Source organism: Prionailurus viverrinus, chromosome A1 (genome assembly GCF_022837055.1).
Source record: "Prionailurus viverrinus isolate Anna chromosome A1, UM_Priviv_1.0, whole genome shotgun sequence".
NCBI lineage: Eukaryota > Metazoa > Chordata > Mammalia > Carnivora > Felidae > Prionailurus > Prionailurus viverrinus.
The window spans coordinates 47,694,192-47,718,044 of NC_062561.1; the positions used below are offsets into that span (position 1 = coordinate 47,694,192).

Here is a 23,853-nt window from a genome sequence, read left to right on the forward strand (position 1 = left end):
TTCTGCCTCAATGTTGGGATGTTTTCCTCAGTAACAGGAAACTAGAGTGCCTAAATTGTACACATTGTAATTATTCCCACTGAGTATGCCTGCTGATATATTTGCCAGTCCTTTCTCTGGCATTGCACCACGAGCTACTTCAAGGCAGAGATAGTTTACCTGACGTGGTGATGAGCATGGTACATTGTAAGTACTTTAGAAATTGGATAAGCTAAGTAAAATCTTTTTTTTAAGGTAACTCTATCTCAAAATATTCTTTTTTTTTTTTTAATCTTTATTTTTGAGAGAGAAAGAGACAATCTGAAGCAGGCTCCAGGCTCTGAGCTGTCAGCACAGAGCCTGATGTGGGGCTTGAACTCACGAACTGCGAGATCATGACCTGAGCCGAAGTCGGACCGTTAACCGACAGCCCCCTATCTCAAATATCTCATATTTGAGGCAGGCGCCCCATATCTCAAAATAATTCTTAAAAAATAATCATTACTAATCTTTGTGGTTAACAAGGCATACCAAACTAATACTTACTTCAGTTGTTCCCTTTAATATGTCCTTAACACGATCCCCCCTTTCCTACAGATCCTGATATGTATGCAGTTTAAAAGCCATTAATGACCTACTTTTTATAAGAAACATAATGTACATGTTTAATGTGCCCTCTCTCTTCTCTGAGTCCCAATGCCTTACTTGGAGGGGTGGAGGGGAAACTGTGAGCTCTAAGGTCAAGGATGGTGATCACACTTCTTGGTATTAAAAAAAAAAACTTTTTCCAGTCAGATCCAAATATCCTACTTCTTGCCTTCCTACAACATCCAATTCCCAAAAACTCACAGCTGTTTAAGGACCACTAATAAAAATACCGGAAGCTTTCAACAGTAAGGGAACACTTAAAATAAATGAGGTAAATTAAAGATGGCAAAGGACTAAATTCCTTGACAAATCTTGACTTCATTGTCTTGCAGTCTAATAACTGCCACACCAAACACGGACAGCTTTCAAGATTTAGAAAGAACAGATTGTTCCTGACTTCTCAAATGTTCTATCCTCCTCCATAGGAAAATGATAGTTTTTTTCTATCAATATTAAATAATCAAATTACTTATTAAAATTAATCTGTTCTTTAGCAAGCAGACGAATGCTCTATTTAAATGATATTTACAGATCCTTGAAGTTGCTATCCTGTCACTATTTACGTGATGGATATTCAATTGAATTTTTATGCATAAATAGTTCTGTTCAATTCAGAAATGAAGTAGTATGATGGGACAGACACAGTCAACAAACAGTTCAATAAAAATGCAAATTTTTAAAACCATTAAAATGTACTTAAGAGTAACAAACTGTATCACACACTTCTTAGGTTTAAAAGTGTTCACTCAAGGTTTCTTTTTTTGTTTTAAGGAAACCAGTGTTTGAAGTTTTTTTGTTGACTGTAGCTATTTCTCACGTTTCTTCTTCTTTCTCTCTGGTTCATTAATGTCCATGTTTGGAGTATCAACCGGAATGCTTATTCCTGGGATCTAAAGTAATGCAAACAGGGAAAAAAAAGGTCAATAAAAGCATTAAATAAGAATAAATCTCATTCTCATCTTCCCCTTCCCCACTAACAATTTCAAATTTAAAAGGATGTAGGGGTAGAGAGGGAGAAGAAAGTAAAGGTTTTCCATACAAAGTATACATATTTCACACACAAATAGTGGCTTAAAATGTAAAAGGTAGACAGTCTCTGGATGGCAAGCTGTCAGTGACACTGTCACTGTCATTTGTAAAGTGTGGTTGAACTTGAACACTTCCAGTTTACCCTAGCTAGGCCCCTGTAACACTCAGCATCAGAGGCCTTAGGTGTGTTGGGACAGAACAAGGTTAAGAACCAGTATCTTAGGGGGAAACATACTTAATCTTCAAAAGTTCAGATTTCAAAACCAATTAAAGTGAAAAGGGACCAGGCAGGATATCTCAGAGATGTCTCAACATCTGATACTGAGGACCTTTTCCAAAGAATCCCCAATACCTGGGATCCCACAGCTTAGGAAAATCAGTCAGAAAATAAATTTGCTATGCAAATATCTGGCCTCTACACTATTTATAAGATCCTCTTTATTTTTATTTATTTTTGAGAGAGTGAGAGAAGCAGAAAGAGAGGGAGAGAGAGAATCCCAAGCTGGCTCCATGCTCAGTGCAGAGTCCTATGCAGGGCTCGATGCCACCTCCATGAATTCACGACCTGAGTTGATATCAAGAGTTGGAGGCTCAACCAACTGAGCCACCCAGGCTCCCCAATTCTCTATTCTTGAACAGAAATAACTTATGACCACACTCCTGTCTTTCACACAATATGTGCTATATCCCATCACGACACGGACAGTTTAAGTTTGGTCTTACCTGTGGTTCTACCAGGGACATTCGGATTTTCTGATGCTGAAGATTAGATGAGTCTAACATGATTTTCACTTTAACTTTATCAAAAATATGGAACACTGTATCCTCTATTTTAAGTGAAGGAATCTAAACAAAACACATTTTACTGCTTTTTAAACTGCTTTCATACAGCTGAGGTTTGTTCTAGTTCTTTATCTTTCACATTGATTTAAAAGTTTACATTAAATAATTACTTCCATATTTAATAAGCATCTAGGTGTTCAATATAACAAAACCACCAATCTAGTAGCTTCACATATACATGGCCTATTTATGTGCATACTACCCATTTTCAGTAAAATGGTCCCACTGTATACATTCATTCATCTCAGGATTCTCACCCCATTCATCAGCAAATTGTTGGTCTACCAGAAGAAAAGGTACTGTGGGCAAGGTCTGCTGTTTCGTAGTTGTATTAAGGTTAGGGAAGTAGGGAGTGTGTCAGATAAGAGATGCTGGAAAGAGGTTTAAAAAATTCCTCCACGCTATAAGCAATCATTCATTCCATTAATGCATCTGTCTGCCTAGTGCAAAGCATAATTCAAGTTTTCCTTGGAGGGGGAAACTACACAACGTAAATCAAGGACAACAATTGTATGTGAGAAGATACACTGAGGTGGGAAATTATGAACAGAACAAACTTAGTTGGCACAAGTAACTGTAGCATACAAAACATAATTTTATCCTTTTTAGGTACCATTAAAAAAAGTGCCCCCTCCAGAAAAAAAACAAAACAAGAACATTAGAAATACTATACCTCATCATCATAAATAAGCCTTGGCTTTGGTTTGTCCTTTTCTTCAAAAAAGACTGTACCTTCTAAACCATACTTTGGAATTAACACCACAATAGCATTCTTCCTTACAAATAGAATATAGGCCTCTTCACTTACTATTCCTTTACTTTTGAAGAACAACTGTAAAATAACATATAACATTATTAAGGATTATCTTAAAGTATTTTTTTTTGGAAATTAACAAAAAGCATTCTGAAATTAAATTAAAGGTGAACCTCATCTCTCCAATATTACTGACAGAGGGCAAATACCTGAGTATGAAAAGCTACTGATGCACGTTGGGCATACTGAGCCATTTTGTGCCTGAAATTAAGATTTTTACATAAATCTGCAAGCTTGTGTTTGTCTGTCAACTCTGGGTAAGTACAGTCAGCCCCAATAGCCACAGCCAACAACCGATGAACGATGATATCTGCATATCTAGACACATGAAGGAGAAAGAAAAAATCATACTATGTTAGCATTAAAGCATCTTTTCACAATTGAAAATCAACTATTCTCTACCTCCTATAATTTTATAAGAAAAAAGTACCTTCTGATGGGTGAAGTAAAATGTGTATAGATAGGGGATGCTAAGCCATAGTGATGAAAATCATTATCCATTCCAGAGCAGAAGTACACAGCCTGCATCATACAGCGAGTGGCTAATATCCTTAAGAGAGTGTTCAGATACGGGAAGGTAGGAGAATCAGCCCGGTCCAAAGAGTCAGCCAAGGACTTGGCTGTATCGGTTTTAATTTCCAAATTCTAAGAGCAATGAAGGGGAAAGAGCATCATATTAAACATTTTAAAATCAGTACCATCATGTCTTCAAAACACAAATTATATTGAATAAATATGGTGGTCTTGACCAGATGGTATTTATACCTTTTTTCCTTAACCTAAGAGAACTACAAATAATTTATAAAAAGTAATGATTATTTTGTGTAACATCAGAGCTGAAAATTTTCTGAATGCATTTAAAGGTACTAAGTATCACCCTCCTGCAGAAGTTTCAAAGGGGAAATGGACGGTGGTAGCAGTAGCTCTGTTTCTCCAAGTCCAATTGGTGCCTGCCTATTCTTTGTTGCAATAGGAAAAAAAAAAAAATCAAAGCAGATCTGGATCCTTGTCAGCATGTCTGGATTTCCCCTGCAGGTATTTGTTTTCCTTCCATTCAAAGTAGAAGTAAAGGCCAGAAGCAACTAAAACTTTATTGGTCACTAAAGCCCAATCTGCTGATACATCAAAGTAACTGCTTTGTTCTACTGTGGGAGAGGAGGCAAAAATACTTAAATCCTCCTTCCTCTACCCAGATCTTAGGAAGAAATAAGACAGTAAGAGAAAATTCCCCAATTTACAGTGCAAGCCTTACAGCAGAGAAGCTGATTCTATTCTTATGGAGACGATAGGAGTAGTAGGCCCACCAGAAAGATTTGAAAAATCAGAAACCAACACCATTCCATTAGAATAATACCCTGAGGCCCAATACTACTTCCAGCTCTATTCTGGGCAGGAAAGGTTGGACTTGAATAAGTGATCCAAAGGAAACCAATGTAAACCGTAGTCCCCTCAAGGGTAAGGGTAATTATGCCTAAATGAAAGTCCACTAACCAAAGCTATGTGGTGGAGGATACAATACCCTTTCTAGATATTTCCATTTCCCTAATGTATGCAGTAAATGGACTTCCTTCTTAGAGACATGATATAAATAAAGAGGGCTTAACTGAGTTGAAGAGGGAAAAAATTATTTCTAAGTCTCTAAAGTTAGGCAGTTCAGAGGAGGCATGAAATAACACAGGCATAAAGAACATGTATAAAGGCAAAGAAATATGGAAGAGCTTCATATGTTCAGAATATTGCAAATAACTTAGTCTGGAACTTATGGCTGTAGCATAGGGTGCTCTTTAAGGACATTAAAGAACTTTATTAAGCAAATGATTTCAGTGTGGGAAGAGACGACTACACCCAAGTTAAGTAAAATTTTTTTTTAAATCAAAGATACTCCTGTCATATTTTTGTATCAAAAAACAATGCAACTTTCCTGTAGATGCAAATACAGATAATATAGTACAACAGATAGATCACAACACAAATACAGATGATTTTGCAAACTATGTGACCTTACCTTGGATTTAGCTGCCTTAACAAGAATTTCATAATTTGATGGAGGAGGAGCAGGATGTTTTCGAAGCAGGGCATGTTCTGAAAATTCTTCGTGAATTTTTTTTGCAACAGAGATATTGGCAAGTAACATAAATTCTTCCACCATGGAATTTGTTTCTCTGCCAACAGAAAAATCATTAAATAAGGATATCACATTTATTCCCAGGTTATCTTCTCTATCAGGGAGACAATAAACATACTTCCTATGTAAACATTCATAGTGTGTGCACATGCTTGTTTTTAATAACTTCTGACTCTCATTTTTCAGCTGTGGTGTTAACAATCTCTTACTATGCATCTACTACATGAGTAAATCTCATGTGAGAGACTTTAAAACTGCATTTAAAAAATAAAAGCTTTACAGGGAACCTGAGTGGCTCAGTCAGTGAAGCATCTGACTCTTGATTTTGGCTCAGGTCATGATATCACGGGTTCGGAGATGGAGCCCCGCATCGGGCTTGTGTGGAGTCTACTTAGGGTTCTCTCTCTCCCTCTCAGTCCCTTCACTGCTCTCATTCTCTCTCTCTCAAAAATAAATAAACTTTAAAATAAATGAATAAAGCTTACTAACTCTAGTAATATATAAAATCTAAACTGTACTGAACATTTCACCTTCTTTCACTAAGTCTGAAGAGATTTTTAACTATAAATGCATTTAAAAAGTTTACTAAGAAGAATTAAAAGCTATTTAGATCAGATCAATTTGGGCTTAAAAAATTAAAATTTTCACCAGTAAATCACAAAAATGAAGAAATTATATTTACATTAGCCATTCTGGGTATTTATTACAGGCCAGACATTGCACTATGTTGTAAGATATCTATCTATATCCATACACACACACACACACACACACACACACACACACACACACACACACACACACAGACATTAGTCCTGTTTTGCAGATGACAAAACTAAGGATGTGTAGCATTATTCTCTTGCTCAAAGTCGGAGTTAGTAGTAACAAGACCCAAGCCCACATAATCTGACTTCAAAACTCTTAACCAATTTCCTAGTCCTCTCACTCTATATCGTTAGTCCATATCTATTTACAACTTAGGTTAGTAAATTATCTGTGTTCTGTTTACACTGTGTTTTCTTTCTCCCAAGTCACTAACATGCATTATGTTAATCTTTCATTCATGTTTCCATTTTTAACAACATCCTAGAACTTCTTGACTAGATTCCTTTTACTTTTTAAATATTAGGAAGGCCTCTAATCATACCTTTAAAACTACAATCTGTTAGAAATTTGTTTTTTCTGCTTGGTAAGAAGAAATGGATGATGTTCTACTTTGGCAAAGTTAGATTCAACATTTTCCTCAAAAAACCCTCTTAGTAATAGGCTTACTATTCATATTAACATTACTTATATTTGACCAATAGTTCACCCAAAAGTATTTTTTAACTGTAGCTCTAATTTTATAATTTTATAAAGCACAAAATGAGCATGTACTCAAATTTCTGGTCCTAAGAAACCTGAGTGCATGCTCATTTTTAATCCTTGTTTATCTAATAGAAAAAAGTGTAAGTATACATTTAATGTCAGAATTACCTAGTAAGAGGCATGGAAAAGAGGCCTAACTCTGATTTAACCAAAAATAGCCTTTCTTCCTAAATCAATACAACAGTAATAACAATAACATGAGTATTCTTAACACCCTGTGAGATAGGTACCATTCAATCCCATTTTAACAACAAACAGAGGTATAGAAATGTTAAGTAACTTGTCTGGAGCCATTGGAGAAAGTGAGATCCAAACCTAGGTAGTCTGGCTTCAAAGCACGTGATCTTGACCACTATTCTCTTCTACATTAAATATTAAATTACTAGGGCAATCTTTTACTTACCACAACTATTACTAGTCAAGTTCTATTATCAAGTTGAATCAAGACCAATTCAAGTTGAAAATTTTTCTATTATAATACTTCTCAATTTTACATTAGACTAAAAAGCAAAATGATAACTTACTTTTCTCTATATATCGTAAGTCAAAAAACTACAGAAATCACAGCCCTACTAGAAATAGGTATTTTGAGTATAAATATGTTTTGTTTATTATTATATATACTAGATATTACATTTAAGATAAGATAAAAATCTTATCTAATGCCCATTAAAAGTTACATACCTAAGTTCCTTGGTCTGCAGATCTATAGGATCATGAGTTTCACTGTCCATGTGGAATCGAACTTCTGGAGAAGAAAGTGTCAAAGCCCTAAATAAAAATCAAAGAGGTAAATTAGTCAAGTGAGCCAATAACAGACATAATTCCAGAAGTGATGCTTTTAAAATAGAAAATGATTATAACAAAAGCATTAACAGTTTTCCTTCTGAAGGCTTTAAGGTCAACCTGCTAAGTTTTATGTTCTATTTTTATAAAAAGCTTTGTATCTTACAGATCTAAAATGTATTTAAAAAGAGAACAATAGTGAGGCGCCTGGGTGGATCAGTCAGTTAAGTGTTTGACTCTTGATTTCAGCTGAGGTCATGATCTCATGGTTGTGGGATTGAGCCACACGTCAGGCTCTGTACCGACAACACAAAACATGCTTGGGATTCTCTCTCTCTACCCCTCCCCTGCTCATGTACATTTTCTCTCATTCTCTCAAAATACATAAACAAACATTTTTAAAAACTTAAAAAAAAAAAAAAAAGGACAATAGCAACACAATAAGAGTCCTTGTGCTTCTGAGAATCTAAGTATGTTCTGTACCCAAACTATGGGCTTTTATTGAGCTACAGGAGTCTATAATCACTTTTATAAATGAAGAAGATAACAGGTAGGGTTTTATTTACTACTGAAAATAATGTATTGGGGAAAGGGATGACAGAGAGAGGCAAAAGAGAAGCTGCCATGTGTAGATGAGTACTATCAGAAGACCCACAGTTCAAAAGTACCTCCATGTTCACTCAGCCAACATAGAGGGGACTGATAAACTACTACCCTGATATGCTACACACACTGACAGCTACTGATCTGGAATGCTACATGTCAGACAACACCCTATGTTAAGTGCTTTCTGTGCATGGTTCACTTAATGAGTTAGCAAGTTCTCCTGTGAAAAGTAAATTCCAACAAGGAAAATCTTATGTTTCTTCATACCTTGATGCTATTTTCATCAGCTCCAAACCAACTGAAAGAATTTTAATGAAGGGGCGCCTGGGTGGCTCAGTTGGTTGAGCGTCCGACTTTGGCTTAGGTCACGATCTTGCAGTTCGTGACTTTGAGCCCTGTGTCGGGCTCTGTGCTGACAGCTCAGAGCCTGAAGCCTGCTTTGGATTCTGTGTCTCCCTCTCTCTCTGTCTCTTCCCCGCTCATGCTCTGTCTCTCAAAAATGAATAAACGTTAAAAAAAATTTTTTTAAAGAATTTTAATGAAGCTGGGTAACCCTAAACAATCATGGAAAAGGGGGAAATGTAAAGGAAAAAAAGATGAAATGGTGCAAGCTAATTCTTCACCTTTTCCCTCAATTCTTCAATTTTATTAGAAGAACAACCAAAGGAATACTAGAGAGAGAATCTTGATCAATTTTCCTTTCTTGCTGCGCAGTCTTTACAACAAGATTCTACACTACGTTTAGTCTGTGTTTAATACATCTGGCCTAAAAAGCAATTCTTTCTAAGACTGAGAAGATTCAATGATGTGTTTTTACCAGGAAATGACTGTCTAGTTATAAAATTAAGTAGACTGTTTTTGACATTAAAAATTATCTTTCCTGTCCTAATTAAGAGAAGCTATGTTACAAGTACAAATTTCTCTCCCTTACTTTAAAACCACCAAAATGAATATAGTTTCAATTTGCATTTTATTCATTTTGCTTTTAAAACAAACATTTTAAAAATTTTAAACATTTATTCATTTTTGAGAGAGAGAGAGAGACAGGGCATGAGCAGGGGAGGGGCAGAGAGAGGGAGACACAGTATCTGAAGCAGGCTCCAAGCTCTGTCAGCACACAGCCCAATGTGGGGCTCGAACCCACGAACTGTGAGATCATGACCTGAGCTGCAGTCAGATGCTTAACTGACTTAGCCACCCAAATGCCCCTAAAACTTTCTAGAAGTTATCTTTACACACTCTCTTCTGATGTCTGGCATACTAAAAACCTTCAATGAACAAACACTTGCTGGAAAATGTGTGGTGTCCTTTTTAGTTTCTTTGGGTTTCACTGCATTCAAATTATCCTTACACAGTTTTAAGTTTTCTATTTAGGATTATATGAAATATTCCCAGAAAACTCACCTGTGTGAAGAGACAGGGATGGCTCAGTGCAACTACCTAGAGAACAACACTGTCCAATGGAACTTTCAGTAGGGATTTAAATGTTCTCTATTCACATTCTCCATTATGGTAGACTAGCCATAAGTGACTAGTGAAATGTGGCTGCTGTGACTCAGAAACTAAATTCTTAATTTCCATTAGTTGTAATGGATTTTAATTTAAATAGGCACATCTCATGACACAGCACAGAACATCTTGTGCTCCCCAAAAAAAGCACTTTTAACAAGTAGCCGCTTGTAACCCTACCCTGATGGGCATTGGGCATGGTTACCCATAGACCAACATCTGGAAGCCAGCTGTACTTGCATCACTCTGATGGTTGATGATGTCTTTTGTTATTTTTTTAAATGTTTATTTGTGAAAGAGAGAGAGACACACGGTGTGAGCAGGCGAGGGGCAGAGAGAGGGAGACACAGAATCTGAAGCAGGCTCCAGGCTCGGAGCTGTCTGCACAGAGCCCGATGCAGAGCTCGAACTCACAAACTGCAAGATCATGACCTGAGCTGAAGTCAGATGCTTAAATGACTAAGCCACCCAGGCGCCCCAAGGATGTCTTTTAGAAATCAAATTTCTTTTACCTACTTTATCTCAACACCTTTGGGTACGTGGATACTACTTATCTCACACTGTTGCAGTTAGGCAAATCCAATGATATAACAGCTAAGAGACACATACCTGCCACTAGCTATCAGATCTTTGGGAAGACTGCTTCTATGTAACTTTTAATCATTTAAAAAATGAAGGTACTGGATTAAATAATCTCTAAAATCACTTCAAACTCTAAAGTGCAATAAGTTCATCCACATTTATTTAAGCATCTGAAAACCAATATTCAATATGGAAACTCATTTCTAACTAAAATTAGAAACAATCTGCAGAACAGTCTTAAGGAGCTCTTGCCTCTCTAGAATCTCTTCCAGATCTTTAGCTCAAATATATCAGGTCTTTCTTTTTTTTAAATGTTTATTTTTGAGAGAGAGACAGAGCATGAACAGGGGGGAGGGGCAGAGAGCATGAGACACAGAATCTGAAGCAGGCTCCAGGCTCTGAGTTGTCAGCACAGAGCCTGACGCGGGGCTCAAACCCACAAATTGTGAGATCATGACCTGAGCCAAAGTCAGAAGCTTAACCGACTGAGCCACCCAGGCGCCCCTCACATGTATCAGTTTTTAGCACAATAAAGTATAAAGACAGAACTACTAAACAAACATCAGTTCAGAATCAAGCAAGTTGCAAACCTAAAAAGTAGCCAAAAGAAAAAGAAATGTCTCTACTTAAGAGTTTCTATTCAGCTCATTAAATAAATCATCATTATCTGTGACAAAACACTTTAAAAAGTTCACAAGTTATATTACCAGAATAAATAAAGATCCTTTTTTTTTTTTTTTGACTGAGAGAGAGTGCGATCGGGGAGGGGCAGAGAGAGAGGAGAACAGAGGATCCTAAACAGGCTCTGCACTGACAGCATCAAGCCCAATGTGGGGCTTGAACCCATAAACCGTGAGATCATGACCTGAACCGAAGTTGGATATTCAACCTACTGAACCACCCAGGTGCCCCTAAATTAAGATACTTCTTAATATTTTTGAAATGTACCCTTTTTCAATTCTTCTTTTTTTCAAAATTTTAGCGAGTTTATTTAGTCCACGGAGACTAGTGGTAATATCATCATTCATAGCTGTGGAATCAATCCTCATCTGAGCTTCAGCATACGTAAGAGAAGCCTAAAAAAGAAATCAGATGTTACTATAACTCTTATAAAAACCAGTTTACTATATTTTCATACTTCCACTATATACTTATAGCTAGATTCCTAGCTATACTATTTATACTCCACACCTATAACCTCTGGCTCATTATTTTGTATCTGATGCAACACACAACATAAGCAAACTCATGTTAAAACAAAACAGTAGGGGCGCCTGGGTGGCTCAGTCGGTTGAGCGTCCGACTTCGGCTCAGGTCACGATCTCAAGGTCCGTGAGTTCGAGCCCCGCGTCGGGCTCTGTGCTGATGGCTCAGAGCCTGGAGCCTGTTTCGGATTCTTTGTCTCCCTCTCTCTCTGCCCCTCCCCTGTTCATGCTCTGTCTCTGTCTCAAAAATAAAAAACGTTAAAAAAAAAAACAAAAAAAACCCACCAAAACAGTAGTATTCATTGATAAATAAATTGCTTAAACTTTAATTACTTTCATAGTTCAGTTAACGTATAAATACTTAGGTAATGCTTAAATAAAATAAAAAAGGAAGTTATATTATTCTCGGACAATGACTGTAAAGTGAAATCCTTTCCAGATGATCACTGCTTCCTTACTCAATGGCAAATAATTAAGAAACTATAATAATGTAGACATGTTTTACAGAAAATCTACGAAATACCCCATAGTAAGTATCTAAAAATAAGACCCATCGTAGGAAAAAAGATTTCAAGTAAGTTCTAATTATAATCTGAACACACAAATAGTGCTTCTGTTCCTATTTCACATCTCATCGAAAACTACCATTTTTTAGCTTATTTAAAACTAAAAATAAAAATAAAAGCACCTTCGCAAGTAAAAATCAGGAATAGCATCAGAGAGTTGGATGATACCAACTGGGGATTCTGGGGAGAGCCAACTTACCTACTAGGAACTAGGAGTTCCCCTTCTAAAAATGTTTTCTGTTGTATATTCACTAAATTTTATTTTTCATATGATTTTGTTACACTGACCAAGTCTGGGAGAAAAATAAACTCATCCTTTTAAAAAATACAAACTGAGGAAGGCTTCAATCATTCACACGTGGCTGTCAGCCCAACACTGCTTTCTTTTCCAACCACTAGTTCATCCAGAACTGCTGAAGGCAACTAGTTGATGGCAAACCTCAGACGAAGATTCAGGGCAAAGGGAGAAGAGAAGGGAATCTGGGTAGATTGCCAATAAAGGGAAGGATGAGAAAGTTAGCCTGGCTCCCTTTTGTCTGACCTGAGCTCTTAGGCTAGTTCTGCTGAAATCCAACCATAATTCCTAGCATCATTTCTATGAAAAAATGTAAGTAAAAGAAGACGGTGTACATGCCAACTTTGAAAATACTGACGGGTTATAAGTTGGAACCATTTCAAATGGTAGTGTTCCTGAGTTGAGGCAAAAAATCATCTATTTAGTCTTCTCAAGTATCCAGGCTTTGCAAGTTTCTGAATACAAAATAACTGCAGCAAGAATTAAGCAGAAAACTGGAAAAAATTAGATTTTGCTGCAGCACTGGGGGAAAAATTTAATTTGTTAAAACCCGACTTTTCCAAAACCATCTAGAATACTGTGAAAAGTACCCAAGATTTTAAACGTTAAACTAACCATGAAACTAACCTTTGAATTAATGGCACTTTTGGTAAACCTCACTTTTAAGATTTCAGCATTGTGATTCATTTCCCAAATACATGAAAATGCCAACCTACAGGGAAAGTAGACAGTGTTGGTTAATGGGAATCAGTCAAAGTAGTAACTATTATGTTCTTATGAAAAAACATGCATAAATACCTGTCAACGTTACATCTTAAGGAACACAAGTTAGAGCTAAGCAACTCTGGAACCATGTCAATCCTCTGGAACAGAAAATAAAAAGAGTGGCAGACTACTTAGCTATAGCCATACATGTATTTGAGGTTTTATTCTCAAATAGCATTAATTTAACAAGGGGGAAAAGTCTTTGTGCATAAAACTGAGAAGATATGAAATAAGTCTAACTCTAGAAAAAGTATTTCCACACAACTGTTACAAATGGGAAGCAATAAAAGGAAATTGGACTTCATGTCAGTGGATGTAAGTAGAAGTCCTCTCCACAGCCACCGAGCTGTCCTCCGAGCTTGCAATCTCTGCTCTGTACAGCAAGTTTGTACTAGGTAACACACATAAGCCTTAACAGCTCTAGGACTGGACCTTTCTCCTCCAATGCCCAACTCAAACCACATGGTGTTTCATGGTGCCACAAAATTTTTATGAAAAAAAGTCACATGGAAGAACCTTGACAATGAATTTGTAATAGACTAAGCTTAACTTTCTTTTCTATTTTCACAATTTTTCTCTGTAGGTTATGGAAGATTACTTTAAAAAGAAGAACTGGCAAATTATGACAAAATACACTCATGACTTAACTTTAAAAGCAACAGAAAATACCTTAGTTACCCACAGCTAACAAGTTCTATGTTACATAACAACTTATATTAACTAAATCTACTTGTTATTTGGGCCACTCAATAACAAAACACATTGCAGTATCTTCACTGATTTAAAGTCACCTTTTTCTATGTATGCCTTTTAGCTAATTCACGTATTATTCCAGACTGTTAAGAATTGAGAAGTGCCTGTAGTTTTTACAGACTAACAATGCACAACTCACATAATAGTTATTCATCCTATTTCACTAAATACTGAGGCTGGATACACCCTTCTCAGGAAACACCTCAGATGATTTACCATTAAAAATAAAACAGGGGCACTTGGGTGCCTGAGTATCTGACTTTGGTTCAGGTCATGATCTTGTAGTTTGTGAGCTCGAGCTCCACATCGGGCTCTCTGCTGTCAGCACAGAGCCTGCTTCAGATCCTGTCTCGCTCTCTCTCTCTGACTCTCCCCCACTCACTCTCTCTCAAAAATAAACATAAAAATACAAATAAAAAAAAATAAAACAGATGATGAAAAAGTTACAAGCATGTGTCAAAATTCCATTTTAAATTTAACTCATTTACCTTTTCACAAAGATACACTGTTGTTCCCCTTCTGGCTGACTCTTGATCCAAAGCATTTCCTGGCCTAATAAAATGGCTAACATCTGCAATATGAACACCAACCTTAAAAAGATAAAAATAAAAGGATGTCTACAGGTTTAATTGGATAAATGTACTAATGGAATTCAAATGAAAAGAAATATAGCAAAACTGACAAAGCACAGTCACGTTTACCGTTTCAACTTTGACACGTGCCCATTAGTCACTGCAGCTATAACTGACTAGGCATGAATAATTCACAAATCCTACAATGGGTCAAAAGAAAATGAACTCAAAAACAGAACTATGTATTTGGATAAGAGCATCACTAGAAGAATACCTCCAAATTTCCATTTTCAAGTTCTCTACAATGCAGAGCATCATCTATATCAGTACATCCCGGTGGGTCCACACTACAAACACACAGATGTCTTAGGTCTTCTCGGTTTTTCATGTCCTAGAAGATGCCACATTATTAAGAAATAAAAAACTATTTTGATAGTACAAATCAAACAGCTCTTACAAAATCAACAATCTCTATACATGTTAAAGGAAACTTTGTTAAAAATAACCACACATTATGATCTGTAACGTATGGTTTCTTCACCTTTGAACAATTTGACATAAGCTAGTGTTGGTTTCCCAGAAAAACATTATCTTTGAATAAAACAAATGATTTTTTTAATACCTAAGAGTTCTATATCTAACTAAATGCAAGCGAGTAAGGGACTATGGTTTCTATGTATTTAAAAACACATACAGAAATCAAATTAGCCCAGACAGAGTAATTTATAAAGTCATTACATTGTTTTCAACTTACCTTTTCAGTAATGCTCCAGGGCATCTTTGGTAGAAAGCTAAGAACAGCCTGGGAAAAAGGCTGATGGGGAACGTCATGCTCAAGCAACAGAACTTCTGTTTCAGTTTCTTTATCTCCAACTTCACCTAAGTTTTTTACAAAGTGTCCCTAAGGCCAAAAAGTATTATTAAAAAGGTGAATTTAACAGCTTTTTGTTTGGTCATTTATGTTTTATTATTACATTAAACTCTTGGAACATTTATATATCACCTTAGAATTTCTAAATGTTCCCAACGCTTTTTCATTTTTTTTAATGTTCATTTTTGAGAGAAAGAGAGAACGTGTGTACGATGGGGAAGGGACAGAGAAGCGGGGGGGGGGGGGATTGGGGGGAACAGAGGATCTGAAGTGGGCTCTGTGCTGACAGCAGAGAGCCCAATGCAGAGCTCAAACTCACAAACCATGAGATCATGACCTGAGCAGAAGCTGAAGTCGGATGCTTAACCAACTGAGCCACCCAGGTGTCCCCCAATGCTTTTTAAATTTTTTTTTTAATGTTTATTTTTGAGAGAGAGCATGAACGGGGGAGGGGCAGAGAGAGACAGAGAGAGAGAGAGAGAGAGAGAGAGAGAGAGAGAGAATGAATATGAAGCAGGCTCCAGGCTCTGAGCTGCCAGCACAGAGCCTGATGCGGGGCTTGAATCCACAGACCGCAAGATCATGACCTGAACCGAAATCGGTCACTAACCGACTGAGGCACCCAGGCACGCCCCCCCACCCCCCAATGCTTTTTAAAAATGAGTCTATAAATCTCAAATGATTTAGGATGGAGACTTCCCGAGGGCCCAATTTTTATACAGCAAAGTGTCTGTTTGTTTCCAATGATCTTTAAAGTTTAAAATGTACTTCAAATACAGTAGCTTCAAAATTTATTAGAATCTACGAAGGTTTCAAACACCATTATCAAAAGCTATTTGTTAGGAAATTTGAGTAAAAACAATCAAATGATTTACATTACAATTTCATGACATTAATTTTCAAACAGGATATACCACTTATTAGGTAACTTTGTGGCATATTCCTACATTCCAGTATGAATTTTATTACAAAAGCAGATTCTACTTTAACTAAAAGAAGCAATTTTATATCCAATTCTTAATTTAATATTCTAAGATAAAATAAATCATTCAAGCTTACGTTTGGATATCTGGAATTTCTGGGCCAACCATCAATAGCAACAATAATTCTCCTTCCTTCTAATGTAGAAGCCTGTCTGGTTTCTATTCGAATTCTAGGGATTCTCTTATCAGCAGGGGTAAACAGATGTCTTCTTGACTAAAGAAAATCAGGACAGTAGATTTTACATACAGACATACCAAATTTGAGGATAAGGGCATGGGGAGGCTTCTAAGTTCTTTTAATGGGTATTACTTTTAATTACATTAACATACTCTTTACTCACCTCTTTAATATCAGACTTGGAAAGCATGCCACAATATGGTCTCCAATTTCTTTTTATTATTCCTACAACTCTACCTGTAGGCTTTAACATTTTTTCATTTACAGCAGTCTTAAGCTGAGATTTAAAAATAAAAATATTCAAGTTATTTTCCTCCAAGTATAATGAGACAATTTCTCTTCAAAATCAGAATATGAATATGAATATGAATACTTTCAGGCAGTAAATTATGACATAGAGCTACAGAATCTTGATGCCTCAAAATTCTGAGAACATGCCAAACCAAACCATGGAAATAGTTCCATAATAATAAAGCACTATAAAAACAATCAAAAAACAAAGAAAAAATATAACTGAATACGTTAGAACTCAACTCTTCAGTTTATAGACACACACATACATATACACACACACACACACACACACACACACACACACACACACACACACATTTATAGGATCCATGTCCAGCATGGAGCCCAATGCAGGGCTTGAACTTACGACCCTTAGATCAAGACCTGAGCTGAAATGCTCAGATGCATAACCACCTGAGCCACCCAGGCACCCCTCAACTCTTCAGTTTTAATACGAGGATTTACTGACATACACATACACACACACAGGTCTGGGAATTAACAGACTAGGATTTTAGTAGCAGTTTGCACTAAATAACTACGTGGCAACTATTAATTCATTACAAAGAGATATACCTTTAGAGGTTCTTCCTGATCTAAAATAAAAACCTAAATAAAAAGTATTTTTTAGAAATAGCTGAGGGCAGTCGGTTAAGCGTCCGACTTCAGCCGGGTCACGATCTCGCGGTCCGTGAGTTCGAGCCCCGCGTCGGGCTCTGGGCTGATGGCTCAGAGCCTGGAGCCTGTTTCCGATTCTGTGTCTCCCTCTCTCTCTGCCCCTCCCCCGTTCATGCTCTGTCTCTCTCTGTCCCAAAAATAAATAAACGTTGAAAAAAAAAAATTAAAAAAAAAAAGAAATAGCTGAGGGATTTTACGGTCTTTCAACTTCAACGCTTTCCTATGGCCTGGACTCTGCAAGGATGTTAACAGCAAAACTCTAGAACACTGAAAATAATTCATAGAAAAAGAACTACTAACATGTGAATTTCAACTATTTGTGTTATTATAATTCTAAAATACAGAAATAAATGAGTCCTATCAGGTAGACTTTAGATCATGAGAAATGAGTGAAAGCATTCTCGTCACAGTAAATATGGTAACAGAGAAGGAATTAAAAGACCTTTATGTGAGGACCTATAGGTACATCTATTATGATGATGGGATTTTAATATTACTTAAAAGCAACTCAGAAAATTTCAAATTTGTATTTACTTAAACCTCACTAATTCAGACAGATCATGTAACTGAATGGCAAAATTAAAGTTTCATAAGCAAGTTACAGTCGTTTTGCATTTAAACCCATTTATTTGAGCCAACTAAGATATTAATTGAAAAGAAAACTATTTAAATACTTAACAGGGAAAATAATCAACTATGTGTATAAAATGTATTAAACGCACAGAACTATAATCTTAATCAGTAAATCTGAAAGCAGTGAAACTTGTTTCATTTTCTGCAAAGTTAAAACATAAGTGAACTAAACAAAGCTACACAGACAAAAGATAAACCTGCTTGGTTTCATACAATGCGTTCTCTCTCCTCTTCTTTTTCCAGATCATCTTCATTTTGCCCTTCATCATGTAAAACCACAGAAGATGGTGCCACCCACTGATTCTTCGGAAGAAGCTCTACAGCCACAATATCTTCATGAACAGCTCGGTTTAAATGTTTAAGTCCCTGTAAGATTATCTGTGTAAAACAGCAAATGACATGTGTCCAGATATTTTTAATGACAATATAAGAATGGGAAGGCTGCCTCACAGAAGAGATATCCTGAATGTTTCTATGTATCTCCAGTTCTCCTTTATATTTTTTCCTCTTCTATAGTGTCCCTTTACTCTATCCTCTCAATTTCTCAATATCAAGTTGAGAATATCAAGTCGGAAAGTAGGGGCTGTGTTCATGGCTCCACCATAAATAACTCTTACTTTAGTACCAAAAGATCTTGGGACAATTTCTTAATCTAAATCTCAGGGTACAGACAGGTAGCATGAAAAAGAGTACCTGCTTTCATAAGCACAGGTGGAAATTAAGTGAAATGTGGCATTCAAAGCATTTAAAAGACTACCTGGCAAATAGTGAGCACCCAAAAACGATTACTATTTGCTTTAAAGTGTGTGAAGCCCTCTGGAGCAATTCTATGTCATGTAAACAGCATGTCACATAACTAGCCATCATTCAGAAAACAGGCGCAGCCTACCTTTTGATTAAATTTTCATTTTCTTAAAAATGGCTAAATAAAAAGTTCTTTTCTTCAGTAAGAAGTTTTCTAAAATAGTGATTCATTCTATTATCTATGATCTCTCACAGCCGCCTTTAAGCTGATACACTTTGAAGGGTAAATTTAAATTCTCATACAAAATTTTAAACACCGATGAAAGAAATCATGAACAAAAACTATTTTACTGCATATGGAATTTATGTACACAACACTTGCCTCTTTATTTTCTTCATCATCTCCATGAACCCATACTGTAGCTTCTAAGTAATTTTCCCTGCTGGCTCTAAATGTTCCCTGAAGGTATGTACCAGATTTTATGCCCTGTTGCAGCTTACTTAAAGGAAGATGCTCTGAAAATATTATTCTTCCACTTTCTATTTCATTCTGTGAAATAAGCAAACCAAAAGATGTGGTTAGTATGTGAATCTTCCACACGCTCCATACACAACTATTATTATCACTATCAGGTATTGTTTTTAAAAGACCTTCCGCATTATGGAATATACAGCTCTATGAATTTGAGCAAATATAGCACAGTAAGAAAAAAATTCTATTCTTAGGGCAACTTACACAAATATTTCAATTTCATTACAATCAGGCGTTTAGCCACAGATGTCACTAATAAATTCTGCGTGTCCCTTCCTCCCACACCAGGCCTCCCAAAATGAAGGTGTGTAGTTAGCAAGTCAGATGAGTGGGTAGGTAAGTAAAGTGTTTTTGAAGGTTCAGTTCCATGAACAGAGTGCATTTACAAGAAAAGCTGTTTCTATTTTGGACATGTTAAATAGTTAAGAAATAAGATAGAAGCAGGTCAGGAAGTGCTTCAAGTCTTCCACAACACCTGTTTAGGATTCTTAGAGACCTCAACATCCAAAACCCGCACTGCTTGGCTCCTTTAACTACCCTTTTCATTTCCCACAATTTTCCACCTTCCAAGGAGATAACTTTATTCTTTCTCCTTTTATCTTTAACTCTCCCATTTCCCTGTTTTCCTGCCTCACTCAGATGAGTGACTTCAATCTCCATACTGAGAATCAAAAGCAGTCACTAGAGACCTACCTCATCCTCCAACCACTGCATCCGTCCACCTACCTGATCAATACCAAAACCTCAGATTTCTCTCTTGTGACAATGAATAGAATGATTCTGTTCTTTTGGTTGGGCGCTACTATCTCCTCTGCTCCATTCAAGGACTCTGTCCTGTGATGATCTCCTCTCTAGGGTCAAACTCCCCCCCTACCCCCACTACAACATTCGTACCATCCTATCAACTTGGAATAACCTAGTAAATATAGTTAATTAATTTTAGGTTCTCTGGCCTGACCCTCTGTTCCACTTGACACCAGTATGCCACCAAAGCATTATCTGTAATTGCTGTGTATCTCCTTCTTCACCCGCACCCTCAGGAATCCATTATAATCAAGTTTCACTGTCAGTCAACGAAAGCCATTACTGTTGAGGTCGCTAATAATATATTGTCTCAGCTACTTCAGTGCTCCATTCTCAGTCTGACCAAGACTTCTTCAAATGACCTTTCCTTCCCTGAGACCCTTTAGCATCCAAATCATCCTTCCTTGGGTTTGTCACAGTTCTCTGGCAGCTCCTATTTAGGCTCCTCTGTGCATTCTCCTTTTCCTGATCACTAAATGTTGGGACTGTCCCAAGACTTGGTTACAGTCTCTTTTCTTCTTTATCCGTATTTATTCTCAGATCATTTCCCCCCATCGTGTCATTTCTTCCCACCTAAAACAATACCAACAAAACCTCTTGACCCCTCTTACTCTCCAAAAACCACCCCTTTTCTCTCCTTCCCATGGCAGCATCAGAAGTGTTGTAATACTGTAATCCCCCTCTTCCCATTTTTTTCACCTATTCTAGTCAAACTTCTGCCTCCTAACCGTCAAAACTACTCTGGATAGTACCTCTCACCCCCCACAAATGTCATTATGCTAAATCCAATCATCAGCTCCCATGAATTTGACTTAGCAACATTTGACACAATGATCACCCCCTCCTCCTTGAAACGTTTTCTGTACTGGGCTTCCAAGAACTTCACACTCACCTGCTTTTCCTCTTGTATCTCATTTACTGGTTCCCCTCATGTTTCTGACTTCTTCTTAGAGAGCCCAAGGGCTCTTGGACCTCTTCTCTGTTCAGCCTACGCTCATTTCCCTATATCAGGGCCACTCAAACTACAGCCCACACACCAAGTCCAAAGTCCAACCCGCTGCCTGGTTCTGGTAAATTACGTTTCATTGGAACACACCCAGGCTCACTCATTTATCTATTATTGATAGTTGCTCTCATGCTACAACAGCAGAATTTGTGAGAGAGACCATATAGCCTGCAAAGCTAAAAAAAAAAATCCACAATCTGATCCTTTACCAAAAAAGCTTGCCAGGGAGAAAATATTTGCAGATCATGTACCTGATAAGAAACTTGTATCCAGATTATAAAAAAGAACCTTTATGATTCGGTAATAAAAAGCCAACCCAACTAAAAATCAAGCAAAGCATTTGAATAGACATGTACATGCACATATATAAATTAAAAAATATATTACACATAATATACAAATGGCCAATAAGCTCATGAAAAATTGTTCAGCACCCTGTTATTAAGGAAATGCAAATTAAATCAAAACCTCAATGAGGTATCATTTGACACTCTTTAAAATGGCTATAATGAAAAAGATAGACAACATGTACTGACGAGAATATGGAGAAACTGGAATTCTCATACACTGCTGGCAGAAATGTAAATTGCGGCACACACTGGGAAACAGTCTGGCAGATCGTCAAAAAGTTAAACGTAAAATTACCATACGATGAAGCAAGTCCACTTGCACATACCTAACTATGTATCAAAGAGAAACAAAAGTGGTCAAGAAAGACCACATTTTACATTACTCCATTTATATGAAATGGGACAGCTTACAGAGATAGGTTAGCAGTTGGGTGGGGCTAAAGCAAAGGCATTTCAGGGACAGACTGAGATCGAGTGGTAATGGATATGAATTTATTTTGGAAGAGAAGACAATGTTCTAAAATTGGATTGTGGTGATGGCTGCACAATCTTGTAACTATACTAAAAAATGTACGTCTTAAATAGATGGGTTGCATGGTATGGGACTTACACTTCAACAAACCTATTTAAAAAAAAAAGTCGTCTATGCCAATCCCGGCCTCACATATTCTCATTTGGTCTTGTGGCTTTATACGCCACCTGTATGTTGATGAGATCCACATTCATCTCTCTAGTATGTCTGTATGTCTAGTCCTAAACTCTCTCAAGGGCTACAGATTTGCATATCCAACTACTCATACCATAAAGCCCGACAGCTCTAACAGTTACCTCAAACTTAAATGTCTGAAATCGTACCTCTGATTTTTCACTCAATCTCACTCGCTCCCTTCAACCTGTGTAAATAAAGCAATACTAGCCACCTAGTTGCTCAGGTAAAACACCTAAGGTCATCCATATTTTTCATAGCCCCAACCAATCTACACCAAGTCCTAAAACATCTATCTGTAACATATACCCAATATCTGACTACTTCCCACTACCTTAACTGCTTACTACCATGGTCCAATTTTCTACCCTGCCGAGTCCTAAAATATCCTGACTAGAGGACCCTGCTTCTAATCTGTTCTCTTAGAGCAGCCAGATGGATCTTATTATTCTCCCATTCAACCTCTGTCCAGCACTCATGGACTAAAATCTAAGGTGTTCACCATGACTCATTAAATCCTACGTGATCTGATCCCTGCCTTATTGTTCACTTCCTTTGTAACATTTTCTCCCTTGCTTACTCTATCCTAGGCACACTTTTCACTGTCTCTGGATCTTGCCAACTTATTCTAACCTCAGAGCCTTTGAACTTGCTAGCCTTCTTCTGTAAGAAATGCTCTTCCCCAGTTACTAACATGGCTAATGCCCTAACATAATTCAACTAAAACGTCCCTGTCTTGAAGCAAATTTGCTTAGTTAGTATCCTTTACATCTCAGCTTAGACATTACTTGCACCAGGAAGCCTTGACATCACAAATCTGGATTAGGTACTAAGTACAGTCAGTTTTCCTATGCTTGTTTTGAAAACATGAATGGGCTCTGATGCAACTAACATATTAAAAGATACTGGGTGAACACAGGAAACTGCAGCTAGCTGAACAAAGCCGCTCAGGAACCCGCAAAACACACTCACCTCTCCAACGTCTGTTACCTCAGATTCCACATCATCTTCACGTACCTAACAACTTTTTGTCCAAATATAGATAACTCTCTTTCCACCACTTCACTCAGTTTTTGAGTGTGCCCCAAGCTCATTTTCCCATTAGCTCTGCTGCCTTTAATACATGAATTTGCATGACACAGTGAACTTGAATATACATGTTGTATTACAACAGAACTGGCTGGAATTTCACCCTATCCTACACTAACCTTAAAACAATCCTTGATCAAATATTATACATTACCAATGTTAGATTACTTCTTTCTCCTTCTAGACCAGTGCTATCCAAAACAACTTTGAGATAGGAATATGCTTTCTGTGATCTCCAATATGGTAGCCATGGGACACAAGTGTGAGCACTTCTAAGGTGAGTAATGCAACTGAGATTTAAACTGATTTAAATCTGAATTAAACTTAAACAGCCAGATGCAACTAGTGGCTACCTGTTAGAGCAGTCTCTGAATCTATATTCAAAAAAAATATCAAGCCCACCTTTTATTTTCTCACTTCGTTTTAGTTTTGTAAAATAATCATGATTGAAGATAAGCAGGGTGAAGGAAAGACTGGATGTCTGTCTAATGTCCTATCACATAAAATATGTTTCTATAATAACGATAGCTGCCATTTACA

At 37.0% G+C, this 23,853-nt stretch overlaps 1 protein-coding gene across 3 annotated transcripts in view; it reads right to left on the reverse strand.

Annotated features, from left to right (window-relative positions):
* Positions 1 to 1,283: 1,283 nt before the first annotated feature.
* DIS3 (DIS3 homolog, exosome endoribonuclease and 3'-5' exoribonuclease) overlaps positions 1,284 to 23,853 on the reverse strand; it is a 28,374-nt gene continuing 5,804 nt past the window's right edge. For all 3 annotated transcript variants that reach the window (XM_047850700.1, XM_047850707.1, XM_047850716.1), the window contains 17 exons: positions 19,209 to 19,376; positions 18,296 to 18,460; positions 16,641 to 16,754; positions 16,376 to 16,513; positions 15,200 to 15,346; positions 14,720 to 14,836; positions 14,362 to 14,463; positions 13,154 to 13,218; positions 12,983 to 13,067; positions 11,238 to 11,365; positions 7,491 to 7,577; positions 5,319 to 5,475; positions 3,744 to 3,958; positions 3,463 to 3,631; positions 3,173 to 3,331; positions 2,380 to 2,502; positions 1,284 to 1,517 (listed from right to left, as the gene is read on the reverse strand). In XM_047850700.1, the coding sequence (XP_047706656.1) occupies positions 1,434 to 1,517; positions 2,380 to 2,502; positions 3,173 to 3,331; positions 3,463 to 3,631; positions 3,744 to 3,958; positions 5,319 to 5,475; positions 7,491 to 7,577; positions 11,238 to 11,365; positions 12,983 to 13,067; positions 13,154 to 13,218; positions 14,362 to 14,463; positions 14,720 to 14,836; positions 15,200 to 15,346; positions 16,376 to 16,513; positions 16,641 to 16,754; positions 18,296 to 18,460; positions 19,209 to 19,376 (2,223 nt within the window). In that variant the 3' untranslated portion in view covers positions 1,284 to 1,433. The remainder of the gene's footprint in view (positions 1,518 to 2,379; positions 2,503 to 3,172; positions 3,332 to 3,462; positions 3,632 to 3,743; positions 3,959 to 5,318; positions 5,476 to 7,490; positions 7,578 to 11,237; positions 11,366 to 12,982; positions 13,068 to 13,153; positions 13,219 to 14,361; positions 14,464 to 14,719; positions 14,837 to 15,199; positions 15,347 to 16,375; positions 16,514 to 16,640; positions 16,755 to 18,295; positions 18,461 to 19,208; positions 19,377 to 23,853) is intronic.